Below are 15,570 nucleotides of genomic sequence, written 5' to 3'. Positions count from 1 at the left end.
TGTATTCACATCAGTTTTATTACTTTTTGTTCCACTAGTTTTTAGAAATATGAGTAAGGAGGTCATTGTAGATGCTTTAAATGAACAACTAGACAGTAATATTGATGTCTTAAGTGGAAGTTACGGTGACTGTGTGTTAGGTTATTGGTTATCTGCCTAGCTGAGTCTCGTATTCCTGGAAACGAATTGGAACAATAATATTGTCTTGTAGTAATCTTCTCAATACGCTCGGTGTCTTTGCCACCTTGAATCTGTTCCTGCCATAAAGAACAGCGGGTTGTCATTACTGTCATCAGCACTTTCATTATTTTGAGTATAATGTTTGCTAAAGGCAGTACAGTTGAATCTCTTGTAAGAAATGCTTGCAGAAATGTTCATAACTGAATTTAAATAGTATATTTGATTTATATCTTTGAAGAACCACTTATTTTGTGTTTAAATGAATATTTCCAATTGTATGACTGAATATGTATAGGTGATAAATATTAATTAGTGTATATACTGTATGTTTTTCACATTTTCAGTTTTCTGTTCTTAATTATCATTTCACATAACTTCTGTAGAAGATAACCAGAAATAGCAAACATATATTCAGTGTACAATATTTAAATCTCTCCCAGTGGTTTCCTTTTATACAAAAAAATAAGAAGAAACATAAGCCAAATTTGTAGCTAATACTCTTACGACTTAAATGTATATGGCTTGATTAAAGTGCTCCAATGTGGGTATAAAATAATTTAAAAATAAAATAAAATGTTACTAGCTGAAACCTGTCAAGACATGACTCTCAATGAGGTAAATATTTATTGAAGGATTTCCATATACTTTCTTGTACTTCATTTTTTCACAATTTTCTTTACGTCACATGGACACATGTCTTATGGTGACGATGGTATAGGAAATGGCTTGAAGTGGGAAGGAAGTGACCGTGGCCTTAATTAAGCTAGTGTGGAAATGGAAAACCACAGAAAATCATCTTCCGGGCTGCTGACAGTGAGGCTCGACCCTTCTATCTCCCAAATGCAAGCTGATAGCTACGTGAGCCAAACCATGCAGCCACTTGCTCGGTGCATTCCTTGTACCCCAAACCTTGTACCTTTAGGCACTGTTGCAACTTCAAAATATTGCTGTCTTGACATTTTCAACATTTAACTGGCTGTAGCTGAAAACTGGCTGAGGTAAACAGATAACCTTCACATCCCATGAGGTTTATTGATTGTGATACAAAATGCCAAGCGAATTGGAAACTGATTCCTCTTGAAAGAAAATGGAAGTGTTTTATCAGATATGAAGTCAATTGGAGGGATCAGAGCTCTTTGTCCAGCTTTATCTTCACTTATTTTTTCCAAATCTAAACAATTTTCATGCATCCGTCTTAGAATTAGGCCCTAATTTGGTTCCATTTAGGAACCATTGAGAAACATTCCGATGGCTCCAATATTTAGAATAAGAATATTTGGAGGCAAACCATCAATTCCAAGGAATTCAAGAATTATGTAGTAACTTGAAGTAGCTAGCTTTCATCTTCAGTATTAGTTTGTTGACTGTAGTGTATGGTTTTAAATTACCGGGTATAAGCCCAGTGACTGTCAAATTAATTCATTAAGAATGGCAACTTTTGAGAAAATATCTTTCGCTGAAGTGAACGTTTTGCTATAAATTTCGAGATTACGATATCGTGCTAATTCTGGCTGGTTGTTTTGTAATATTTGATCCTTCACCATCTACAGAGGGGCAGTCACCGTTACAGATTTCTTGCAAAACGAATCATTTCTCGAACCCTTGACCTCATGGCCTGTAGTATTCCTTTAAACTGTTTCGCTACTAGTTCGTGAACATCCTGCAAAATTTTGCTCCTTAAATTTGTTTTGAGAGAGCGCACTTCCTGTTCTAATTAAACTGTCCCCGTTCCAGCTTAAACTGTCAGTTTTTCATTTCATTTATCATCACCATCCTCCTTTCCTCTTGTCCAGTTTCTGCCAGTTTGGGGCACTTCTCCACATTCCTTCCTCCTTCCACCATTCCTCTTCCATCATTTTGTCCCTGTCCGGGCTGCTGCTTCTTGCACTCCTCTTTATTGAATTGGTGCACCTTATTCTAGGTCTAATACTGATATACCATATTTTCTTGCGTAATTAATGCATATTTTTGACGAAAAATACAGACGAAAACTTTGGATCCATAAATTATTCGAGAAATTCAGATATTTAAAAACATATTTACAATTCATTTATATTTAAAAGATTCATCAAATATAATATAAACGCAATTGGTTCAACTCATTTGCGGTTAATAGTCATTTGGCGTGAGATTTTTTCTGAAAAGTCAAATAGGGTACATCAAGTAAGTTGGACACATGGGTTTGAAGTACTGACACTGGAAAATATTCTTTCCATTACAAGCTGACAATATGACCTGATGTGAAATAAATGTGTACTAATAAAAGTTCACTTCAAGTAGCGTAAGTACATAATGATGACATGCCAGCAAAAAAAGAAAACTGTCCATCACGAAGGGCTGGGCAGTGAAGGAGGGACCCCTGCTATATTTACCCAAACCGTTCGTATCCAATCTTGTACGGGTGACTTGTCCTTCCACCCTTTTTCTTGGATACGAGCGTGGATGCCTTGCGGAAATTTTACTTTAGGCATTGGTTTTCGTTTTAGAACAACATAAGGTACAAGCTTTCTGCAGTCACCTGTTACAGAAAGCATTGTAAAAGAGAACAGCATTGCAGTGCATAGTTCTTTTTCGCTTCCGGTAGCATGTACGATAACACTCGATGTCCCTTTCTTATCGATTGTTCGACTTTGTGGTATATGGTAACTGATTGGCGTCTGACCTGTGATTCTCCATAAAAAATAGTACATGATGAAATGTATGATATTAAAAAGTGTTGAATCGGTGGACCTTTTTACTTGACAGTTGCAGTCTAGCACATACAATACGGTCCCTACTACAACTGTGCTTTGCACCCTAGGGCAGTTCACAGTGTACTGTATGCCAGTGGCAGCCTCACACTTCACAGTTCTCGCGCGCATAAACATAGTCTTACATTTACACACAGGTTGGTCTTCATTCTTAGGTCTCACGTCGTACAGCTGCAATGTTTTGTCTTCACAGTCAGTCCATGCTGTAGCACGCTAATCCGATATTCACAGCAGTTCACGCACTTCATAGCACTGTCCTCACTTTTCTGTCAAGATCACTGGCAGTCGCTCACTGACTAAGCTCAAACTGAACCATCTCGCACTTGTCCGCCGCCTTGATATAAGGAGATTGACACATCGATATCCTTCAGACGAGGAGCTGCTGTAAGTCTCTGGAGATGGAACATCTAGATTCAGATTTCTTGTCACTTCCACACTGGCAGGGGAGTAAATGAGTTGACAGCAATGCCTAGCCCATCTCATCTCTGATGGGTTGTCTGTAGTGGCAAGAGTGGGGAATGAAACTGGGTGATTCGCCCCTCATTGGTGCTTGGCTGACTTGGTCCACCCAGGCTCGTTCCAAGAAATGGTGTCATGGAGGCCTTCCATACCACAATATACTAACCTGACCGGTAAAATGAATGGATCACTTGAATTTTCAATGGAAAAAGCATGTTAAATCATGAAACATTTCTTTCATTATTTACATTGATTATTTTCATGTAAATTATTTAAGTAACTTAAGGATAGCAAAAACAGACAAATAACATTACATAGATAATATTTTTACCCATTCCTGAGGCTAGCAGCTTTCTTCCTGAAGGTGTAATTTACCCTGTAAAGTTCAGGAATTCACGGCCATTTCCCGTTTTCACGCAAATTTTCCCGATTTGCCTCCTGTGGTGAGCACTCTAACCTGTTGGAAATACGTCCCTTTCACTAGGGATGACAAAGAACTTTCTAAGAGCTAGCAAAAATGTGATCGTACTGTGCCCGTACTAGTCAGTTGACATCAACAGGGGTGGTGTACCCATGTCGGCTGAGTGTACAAGTATGAGAAAGGAAAAGAGTCACAAGGAAAAACTATCCTTGGGAAAAGAAAGCGATAACTAAGCTCAGCACAATCTTTAAGATAAAAACAGATTTTATTTAAAACAGAGCATGAATAACTTTAAAAAAATATCAGCTAGAATCAAACGAATCAGTGAACACAGTATCTTGTAATTCCAAAATTGACTATCATTCTGTTCCGTCATATTGACAGACATATCTGTAAAATAATTGAACACAAGCATTAATCTTCTGACTTAACTCATGTCAAATCACACTAAAAACATTTTGGCCACGTGTTGAAAGATAGGAACATGAATAGGGAAAACACACAAGCCACCAGTGACTAAGACAAATATTTTTATGTTAATTTCCCTTTCCCTCAGAGATAGTTTAAGAAATGAAGACAACCAAGCTCGATAGCTGCAGTCGCTTAAGTGCGGCCAGTATTCGGGAGATAGTGTGTGCAAACCCCACTGTCGGCAGCCCTGAAGATGGTTTGCCACGGTTTCCCATTTTCACACCAGGCAAATGCTGGGGCTGTACCCTAATTAAGGCCATGGTCGTTTCCTTCCCATTCCTAGCCCTTTCCTGTCCCATTGTCGCCATAAGACCTATCTGTGTGGGTGCAACGTAAAGCAACTTGCAAAAAAAAAAAAAAAAAAAAAAAAAAAAAAATGTGAAAAGGATAACTCAGTCTGACTACAGCAAAAGTTGTACAGATAAAATGCAAGCTCTGAATTTAAGGAAATAATAGATTTCATTCTACTGAATGTGTTTTTCTAGTATGTTTGAAGGCAGCAAATGCAAAGATAGTGACATGATCATAATATGATATAAATATAACTTGCTGAATTCTTGTGATATAGAATGAACTCTCTTTTGATGATCATTGTTACATCAGAATTTTGTCATTTGTGATCAATAATTTGATGAGCCTCATTGTGTACTGAAATTCTTTACAGTAATACAAATTAATGACCTCTGGTGAGTGCTGCCCAATATCTGCATTCACATAAAATGATTTAAATTATGACATTACTTTGTAAGCTGTTTTTAATATTTTTAGCATATATATAAATATTTCCTCTTTTTCTCATGCTCCAAAATCACACTTTAGTATTTATACCTCTTGGAAAAGACTGCTAAGAAACTGAAGATTCTCAATGTTCACACAAAGGATCCTCAGTTACAGTTTGTCAAAATCAGTATTTGAAGTATTTATTATGTGTTCTTCCACGCTTATTTTAGTAAGCGCATTAGTTTTATATCATTTAGCCTTATTTCTTGTTTTATTTCATTATGTTGGATTATCTGTTTAAAAGAATCTGCATTTTAATATTCTTGTTTATATTCCAGTCAAATACCTAAACAGGGGAATACAGCTGAGATAGTGTTGACAGTTCTTCATCGCAACTTCATTGGTGTTGATGAATTTCTTGGAGTTGCAAATATCCCGCTGGCTGACTTTGATGTTTATGAGAGGCCAAGAAATAGGTAATTTTTTTCAAGTTGATTTTGAATATTGTCTGAACTTTCTATTATTCCTTCACAGAGTATGTACATACCTAGAATAATTTTCCTCCCTCCTTACGTAATATGTGGGATTTAATGTGGTGCTTAGTGCTGAAAACCAGAGTAATTAACTTTTAAAATGTCATTATCTCAGTTAAATTTTTATTTACTTTTAACACATTTGACATCATTAGTTGAGTTTGTCACTGTCTATGAAATTTCAGTTACAAAACATAATTTAATATTAAGATAATTTTTCCTTCAGGTAGGTCTTTAGTGAATACAATTACCGTATTTCACGGCATAATCGTCACCACCGCGTAATAGTCGTATCCTTTTTCAATACAAACATCGGACTTTAAAACCTTTAATTACATAATCGTCGCACGTCCAAATTTTGTTCACTAGTCTGGTTAAAAGACAATGGAACTGCAATGTAAGTTGCACATGAATGCGCAATTTAAATACGTGTATGGTTTATGGGCAATTTGGCAACACAGTCACGTTTGCGACATGTTGCACAACGTATAAATAAATAATACCGGTATATGTACGACGCATGGCTTACCGGTAGACTATCGGCAGTTTGACAACGTGGTCGCGAGACAGTGTACTATTTATTCACCACCTACATATTATGAGTTCCCATTTGAAATACGTAAGGCTGTAAGTTATCGCTTATCGGCAACGTCGCCAGGAAATACCGGCTAGGTAGGTTGAATGGACCTCGAACCAGCCCTCGGATACAGGTAAAATTCCCTGACCCGGCCGTGAATTGAACCCGGGGCCTCCGTGTAAGAGGCAAGCACGCTACCCCTACACCATGGGGCTGGCTCCTGTGTTATTGCGCACGAAGTGAAATCCAAGACGATAACGCAGATTTCCACGGAATTATTCAGCCGAATTATTTACGATGTCTCAGTTGTCATCGCTAGACTCTTATCTTACTACTACGTCATAAGTGTCCGGGCATGGGATGAAAACTTTTATCCAAGCAGTCAAGATAATTATTATCCAATGCTATTAAAGTTTTATTTTATAAACTCGTCAGTAATGTAATGTAAAATCATCAATAACTGGGAAGAAATATTAACCTAATTACCGTATGTTTAAAAGAAATTGAAAAAAATGAATGTTTGTTACCGACGTCTCGGAATACAGTCAACTATACAGTAGATCTACACCGCGCTAGCTAGAGCTCTGGTTTGCGAGCTTTGCGCAAGCGCAGTAGTGTGTCGCAACCAACGAGCTAAACTGATAAATTGTTGCATGCTTCCTTGCTGCCTAACAGTATTGGCTGCTCTGGAATGGACAGATCACAGATGCATTTATTTGTTTCAGATTTACGTGATTACTGTAGACATGTGTGCGTGAGAATTTAAGTTTTTAATTTGTGTTTTGGGTGTTTGCAGAAATAATTTGTTTTAATAGTGAACAATTACGGAAAGTCATTTATATCGCAAAACATTAACGTGTGAAGCATTTATAAGCGATTATGGGTAAATATAGAAACTATTCTGCGGGCTTCAAGCTAAGCGTAATTGCCTTCGCTGAACAGCACGGGAACAGAGCTGCAGAAACAAAATTTTCTGTGAGTGAAAAGTTGGTGCGTGACTGGCGGAAAGTAAAAAACAAGCTAAAAAGCACAAACCCTTCTAGACGCGCGTTTAGAGGTCCTAAAACAGGGAAGTTTCCTATAATTGACGAAGAAGTGTTTAGGTATGTCAGTGAAATACGTAACAATGGCTGCAGTGTATCATATGAAATGTTACAAATTAAGGGACAGGAGGTAGCGCGCAAACACAACATACCGGTAACTCAGTTTAAGGCGACTCGTGGGTGGATTAAGGGGTTCATGCGACGACACAATCTGTCAGTGCGAAGGAGAACAACACTAAGCCAAAAGTTGCCTGCTGATTACACGGACAAGATTGTAAATTTTCACCGATTTGTCATACGTTTGCGCAAGGAAACTTTGTACTTGCTTTCTCAAATCGGTAATGCCGATCAGACTCCAATCTTTTTTGATATGCCTCGCAACAGCACTATTGCGCTACACGGAGTGTATTAATGAAAACCAGCGGTAGTGAGAAGTTGCGATGCATGGCAATGCTAGCCATTACAGCTGACGGGAGAAAGTTGCCGCCTTACATCATTTTCAAGAGGAAAACGATGCCTAAGAATATACAGTTTCCCCGTGGAATTCATGTACGAGTGCAACCAAAGGGTTGGATGGACTTAGAACTCATGCTGGACTGGGTTAAAACTGTGTGGAATAGAAGACCTGGTGCACTACTAAAACAACCAGCTCTGCTTGTTTTAGATAATTTCCGAGGTCACCTCGTGAACGAAGTGAAGCAAATTCTCACTACAAATAAGACACGACAGATAGTCATTCCTGGTGGCCTAACATCTGCTTTGCAGCCACTAGACGTATGTGTTAATAAACCCTTTAAAGACCACTTACGTCGATTTTACAACGAGTGGATGATGAGCGGCGATCAGCAATTGACGCCCGCCGGAAATATCAGGCGTCCACCCTTGGACTTGTTATGCTCGTGGGTGAAGAAGAGTTGGGATCTTATACCACCTGAACTAGTCTGCAAGAGCTTCAAAAGGACTGGGATTTCGAATGCACTAGACGGTTCCGAAGATGACGCAGTGTGGCAGGGAGACGAAGAATCTGATACTGGTATTAACAGAGGCGAGGACGGCGCATCAGATAGCGAAACCTGCGATAGCGACACCGAAGATTTGGAATAAATTGCGTACCGGTAAGTCCGCATTTCACAACAAAGCGATAATTTTTTGCAAGTGTAATATTTTAACTTTAATACTCAAATTAATGACAAATTAACTTAATACGTACATTTTTATTTTCAGGTTGGAAAAACGTTCGCCGAATTGTTGCGAAAAATTATGAATTTTGTTTTAGACTATTTTAATTATTTTGATGTATAAACGCGAGTATTACGTGCATCTTAAATTTGTATCAAATACAATTTAGTTATAAATACATTTTTTGAGTAATACAAATACTGGTATTAAATATTCATCGTATAATGGTCGCACCCTACAATTTTTTTTCGAAAATTTTGGTATAAAAAGTGCGACAATTATGCCGTGAAATACGGTACTATGTATATTTTTCTTCCTTCCTTTGTTATGTTTCAGAATTTATTTTTTATCAAGGAACTTGGTATCAAGATCTGGCCATACTATTGTTAACTATAAAAACAAAATTGGAGAATTATTATTCTTTCTCTACTGCTTTTCCCATATCTGTGGTGTCGTGGGTGTGATCTGTGTCATACATCTTGATGTCCATCCGATGGCAACCCTGTGGACGTGTGTGAATGAAGAAGTTATTAAGACAAACATCCAATCTGCTCAGTAATAGGATTTAACGACATGCAGCTGAAATTCCCAGCCCAGCTAGGAATTGGACCTAGGTCCCTCCAAAACGAAGGGCTCCATGTTGACCTTTCAGCCAAGGAGCCAAACCAAAGTTGCAGAGTTATAGCATTTAGAAATAGCCGAAAATTACTTATTACTCAGTGGTATACGGAGAATAGTGTGTTCATTGCAAAATAGCCAAAAATTACTTATTATTCAAGTGAATGGTGTGTTCAGTGTAAATAAATTTGTCTAAGGACTGGTTTCACAGCTTGAGCTTAAGGCAAAGCATTAATAAGCTATGGATGCTGCTTAACCAAGGCTTGTGTTTTGGCTTAAACACTGAGATTCGCATTAACTCTTACCATAGTTGGCTTTATTGAGCTGGACGTCTCGAAATTACTGAAGAGTTAATATAGCATGCATAGTGATTAAGTCCTCATTGTTTGTGTCCATAATCTTACTGGAATCTGGAATATAAACTTCATTATGATCTGTGTTGACAAACATTCACATTGATAAGAAATTAAAATGAAGGGCCACCTACTCAATATCATTTAATATATCAAATCACTGATATACAATGGGACTGGTTTTGACCCCATTATGGGTCATCTCCAGCCATGGACGAAAATTGACAATGTATAGTGCAAATACAATCAAATTAACGTTTTAAAAATATTATGTACATATTACAAATTATTTTGCAAAAGAGGCAAAAAGTCTCGCTATGATACTATAATGAGTGAATTTAAAGTCCACTAGCCGAATTTTGTAATGTTTGACATTGCCGTTGGTATTAATCTAAAATGAACAGTCCTAATAAGTAACCCCTGTACACATACAATTAAAATATTAAAATTGGAGCTGAGCTGTTGCACAGGTGTTGAAAATAACCATCTTGTGTGCTTAGTTTGTAAAAGCCTGCCTTGATGAGTAATATGTATCGCTGAGAGTTGTGTCAAATGCAACACAGTTGTGTTTAAACAAGTATACACACAATGCGTAGATTTGAGATGGTACGATTGAATTATGTGATAGAAAGGACCTTGCAAAACCAGCAGGACTGGAATCAAAATCGTAATTGACGAGCTGTTCGTCAATAGGGTTTGTGCTGAGGTAATAGGTCTTAAAAGTGATGAAAACTGGAATAAACACATGTGATGGTCAATAGAGCCTTCACCCTTTCCCTATCTAAAGAAACATCTGAAGGAGGAATTGAATACCATTCGTAACAATGCCAGAAAGAATGGATACAGTAGACATTTTATTGAAAAGATAATGTATAAAGCGAAACATCATCCTTTGTCTCCCCTATCTAGAGAAAAAAGCAGCAGAAACTACTACTACTACTTCTATCTTTAACATCGACCGTGATGATAATATCAAATATCTGATACTTTTAAGAAGTATGATCATAGAATAGCCTACAAAACTAATAATAATAATAATAATAATAATGATGGCATCATTTTCCATAACACACATTCAGTCAACAAACGGAATAAGTTTTCAAAAGCAGGAGTGTATAAACTCAAATGTAATAAGTTTGAAGCCTCATACATTGGTCAAACGGGTAGAAGTTTTTCGACACACTATTTGGAACATGTCAATGCTAGAAAATATAATAGGTTCTCTGCTATAAGTCAGCATATGCAGGATTTAAATCATAAATTTACATCTGGGAGATTTGGGAGAAAGGAGACGAGCTGCTCGATTAAGTGGTATGTTCCAAGCTGTCAGTGGAGAGATGGCGTGAGAGGACATCAGTAGATGAATAAGTTTGAGTGGTGTCTTTAAAAGTAGGAAAGATCACAATATGAAGATAAAGTTGGAATTCAAGAGGACAAAATGGGGCAAATATTCATTTATAAGAAGGGGAGTTAGGGATTGGAATAATTTACAAAGGAAAATGTTCAATAATTTTCCAATTTCTTTGCGATCATTTAAGAGAATGCTAGGAAAACAACAGATAAGGAATCTGCCACCTGGGCGACTGCCCTAAATGCAGATCAGTAGTGATTGATTGATTCATTGATCTATTGCACATGATTTTGGAAATACAGTAGAAGTACGAGCGAGTACGGAATATAACGAGAACTCCGTTTTGAAGGCTTTTTTTTTTCCCCCTTCAAAATTCCTATATTAAACTGTGTATTATCCTTTGGCTACATTAAGAGCCCTATCACGACGGGCGATTAAGCGTGCAGGATTTTTTCTGTTACAGATATTTATGCGCCCAGCAATTAAATTGAATGCGTTCGATCATCTTAGATATTGTTTCCTCGCTAAACAGCAAGCATCAATTTTAATGCTAAATACCGCAATTAAGTAAGAATGGGATACTTCTCAAGACATGGCAGAGTGCATCATTGATTTCAGAGGTTAGTTTATATTTTGTTGCATCTGGTTAAATTTCTGAAAGGCTGTTATCACGTAATTTTATGGCGAGAGGGTTATCATTTCTCTACTAGCGCTTGAAATATGTTTTTTTTTAAATACATATAGTACGGTTAAGTTAGGTTAGGTGGCACTGTTTGAATATGACAACTGAAATGTTTACCACAAAATGTGATTGATCATCTTCGGTGTGGTATAGGTTTCTCGCTATGTGCACTTGCAAGCTCTCTCGTCGACATTCAAAGGCGATGTCGAGTCAATTAGTAATACCTCTCAACTGCTGTTCAATAAAGAAAATTAGAAATGAAAGACGAGAACATGTTTTTGTAACAAATACGTTAATAATGTGGTCGATAGCAGTTCGTTAATTCGCTAGAAATAAATGCTATGTAAACAGTAGCTTAATTTTAATACTCTAAACTGAAATTAAGTAAGAATGCGATACACCTCAAGATATGCCAGACGCATCACTGATTTCAGAGGTTAGTATATTTTTTTCTCACGTCTGGTTAAATTTTGGAGAGGCTACTTCCATTACACGTGGCTACTCCAATGTAAAATTATGGCGAGAATGTTATCATTCCTCTACTGGAGCTTGAAATATGTTTTAATGATACATATAGTATGGTTAAAGTTAGATTAGGTGATGCTGTTTGAATAAGAAAACAGAAACATTTGCCACAAAATGTGATCCATCTTCTTCGGACCCGAATCGTTTTCTCGCTATGTACATTTGTGATCTCTCTTGTTGACATTGTAAAGCGATGTCAGAGTAGATTAGTAATACCGTATTTACCCGCGTAATTAACACACCTTTTTGACGAAAAATACAGGTGAAAACTTGTGATGAGTAAATTATTCGAGGAAATCAGATATTTAAAAAATCTTTACAGTTCATTTACATTTAAAAGATGCAATTATAATATACACGCAATTGGTTCAACTCATTTGCAGTTAATCGTCATTTAATCATAAAATTTCACATAAATTTATTAAAATAAATCCACCTATTCAATACAAGTTAATGTTATTATAACTAGGACTTAATCTTTATTATAACTATCACATGTGGTACATGTTTTGCCCTATTTGCTGGCCATCATCAGCCATTAACTCACACCTCAGTCATTAACCAGGATCCTGATTATGTTCAAAATACTACAAAGCTTATATTTGATAAAGTATTATTGTTAAAAAGTCCATTTTTAATGTTCTTGTTTGACTGTTAGATACTCCAGAAGTGTAAAAATATGAAAACTCCTAAAATCACAGCTGAAATTTGGTAAAAGATACCGTTAATGAGTTCTTTAATTAAATCAATCAATCACTACTGATCTGCATTTAGGGCAGTCGCCCAGGTGGCAGATTCCCTATCTGTAGTTTTCCTAGCATTTTCTTAAATGATCGCAAAGAGATTGGAAAATTATTGAACATTTCCCTTGGTAAAAATTGTTGACAATCTTTTCTTCGGCGTAATATGATTATTGATTAAAACTCCATTTATGTTTGAACTTTATAAGGAGTCACTTGAGTAAATTGTACTGTTATGATAATTACTAATGGGAACTCCAGTTAAAAACTTCATCACTAGGTTCCTTATCTTGATATAAAACTGTTGTCTTCTTAACTTCTTATTAAGATGTTAGTTGCTAGTTAGAGTTTATGCATCTCTTATACCACCCTCCATTAGAGTATGTATTTGATTATGACAAGTTTGAAGAGCCAGAAGATGATGTCTGACGTTATTATTATGATTTAATTGTCGACAGCGTTCCTATGCAATACCCTTGTTGTTTTAATAAAAGAATGCTGTCATATCTGAAATTTTTGTTCTTCTTTGAATCCGATTGAGACAGCTGCCCCTTATTGTGTACACTTAGTCTATCGTTATTTATGAGTTTCATGTCCGTATTGACTGATTACAATATATGGATAAGAAAGAAATTCCACCTGTCAATACTGTTTATTGTAAATGTAGACTTACATCAGTACCAGTTTCGACTCTATTTAGTCATCAGCTGACAAATCATAGTATTACGTCTATTAGGCATTGGTTAGTGTTACTTATCTAAAAAGATGTCACCATCCATTAGCACATCCGGATGTCTAATGGGTATATGAGTTGGATGTTATCGTCGTTTCATTCGTGATTCCGCGAGATTAAAATTGTTTTTGAGATTAACCCATTCACGTACCATTTAACTGAACTTATTTGTGCCTTGGTGTACCATTTATTTTCATTACTTTACATGATAATATCACCGACACTGATAAAGCATGCTTTACAGCAACGTAATGAAAGGATATATACAAACTACTGTCAGATGTACTTTGTGAAGTCTTTATGAATATGGTAGGTCATAAAACAGTCATATTCGTGCATCGTCACCTTGCACCGGTGGCATTCAAATGAAGATTCCTTCCTCAGACCCCGTGTCACACAGACTTTGCATCTCCGTGATGGGAGAACCTTCTTTGTTATTGGGGGTATTTTGGTCGGAAAGTGTCCCCAGTACCTCTCTTGAAGTCTCAGTGGTGTATCTCCAGGGCTTGGGTGCCTTATTTTGGATAGTCAGGCAAGGTCACACTTGCCAACAGCTGTTCAGACAAATTGATCCGGAAGGTGATAAAGCCTACTCGCTTATTTTCAGGGTTGAGGAGGGTGTGAATGATGTTGGAATTCAGAAGTGTCATATCTAGCATGTAGAAGTATATTTTTTGTATCCTTTTACATATTTCCTCATCAAGGGGAATGATGCGAGTCCCTGGTCATGGGAATCAACACCACCCTTTCCACAGTTGTAGTCAACAACAAGATTGGGTCTGAACATCTTTTTTCCATCATACATTATGACTTCAAGGCAATCTGGCCTTCATTTCATCCACAGATATAGGAAACCAGTGTTCCTTTCCAAATGACATTACCCTATTCATATCCTCGGCAGCCGATACAAGACATTTACTTGCATAAGCATTTACCTCATTGGTTAGATGTTCCTGAAAAGTCTGCTGTTAGAAATTCGTTCACAACTTGTAGTTCGTTCGGGTATTGTCCTAGGTGCCTTTGGAAAACTCTATTTCACCACTTGTGATGCATGAATGATACTCTGGAGTATTACTTACGTGCTCCCAGTTCCATTCTCTATCGTGTAAAACATGATTAGAAGCCGCTGGTGCAGCATCAGTTGTAGGCCTAAAATTCAGTGACATATTTGACGGCAAAACAGCACTTTGTTCACCTCTACCAGCGCTTAAGTTTCTATCACACGAACTACTTTCACTACTTTCCATATCCACTAAATTCTTCGTCGCTTATTTCTATATCAATGTCATTCTCTTCTAAAAATTCCCATATAATTGCTTCGTAACTCAACATGGAGGCAGCCATGATTTCGCTTACGATGAGGTTGCTAAGATACTGGTTATTCTTTCCGCGAAATAACTGCACAGACGTGTTTATCGAGTACATCATTGGAATAAAACAGTGATTCCATCTGTCAAGAGGTTACCTTACTAATATCAAATCCTTTCACAAAGGAAACCGGCTTGGAGCGGGTCCGGAAATAAACACTACGCGCGGACGGAGAGATCCGTCTTTGTACCGGAGTGCAGTCGAGAGCCACAACGGAGAGATCCGTCAAAGTACGTCAAGGGGTTAAAATATGGTAGTAAAAAACTTAACCTAAGCTTAAAACTAATTGTACATGCACATTAAACACATTAAAAGTTCATGTCTTGCGTATTCCTTCTTCAAACTTCCTCGTTAGGGTCTTGTGCGCCAACATTTATGTTGTTTGATTTTGAGCTCGTAACAGTGGTGTAGGTTCTTGAGAATGTCCTATTTGACTAAAAAATATCTTCATTTATGCTTGTAATAAAACCCAAGTCATGAAATGGTCCAATAATGTGGATAGATATATGTGGCTCTGCTGTAAACTTGTTTTCAAAAGTTGGAAGCAGATGATGAAGTCTTGGTTTTTAGATGTGGTTGAATATCGATTATTGGTGGTAACTTCTTCCCTGTCTGTATTTTTGTACCGGTGCTGGAGTTATCTTTGAAAGATAAGCTGATATGAGTAAAGTGCTGTAAGTTTGAAGGAATGCCTGAAATTGTGTGCAAGAGTGAATTTGTACTTACTGCTGCTGTTGTGGTTGGGTGACTTTCTGTTTGGGAGCTCGTTGCATACTGCTACGTGTGTGCCTAGGACTTATGTAGTGAGGGGTATGGATGGAGGGGTAGGGGGAGTGGCAACTGTGGGGGTAGGGGTGGAGCTGGGCT

At 37.3% G+C, this 15,570-nt stretch overlaps 1 protein-coding gene across 3 annotated transcripts in view; it reads left to right on the top strand.

Annotated features, from left to right (window-relative positions):
- The window catches only part of Rip11 (Rab11 interacting protein), a 302,722-nt gene that overhangs the window by 39,008 nt on the left and 248,144 nt on the right, over window positions 1–15,570 (top strand). For all 3 annotated transcript variants that reach the window (XR_010859090.2, XR_010859089.2, XM_067139175.2), the window contains exon 4: window positions 5,340–5,477. Coding sequence is in view for 1 of the 3 variants with exons in the window: in XM_067139175.2 (XP_066995276.1) it covers window positions 5,340–5,477 (138 nt within the window). In the remaining 2 variants the exon portion in view is untranslated. The remainder of the gene's footprint in view (window positions 1–5,339; window positions 5,478–15,570) is intronic.

Source organism: Anabrus simplex, chromosome 2, assembly GCF_040414725.1.
Source record: "Anabrus simplex isolate iqAnaSimp1 chromosome 2, ASM4041472v1, whole genome shotgun sequence".
Lineage (NCBI taxonomy): Eukaryota > Metazoa > Arthropoda > Insecta > Orthoptera > Tettigoniidae > Anabrus > Anabrus simplex.
Note: the sequence above shows the minus strand (reverse complement) of the source record. Positions and strands in the feature narration are given on the sequence as shown.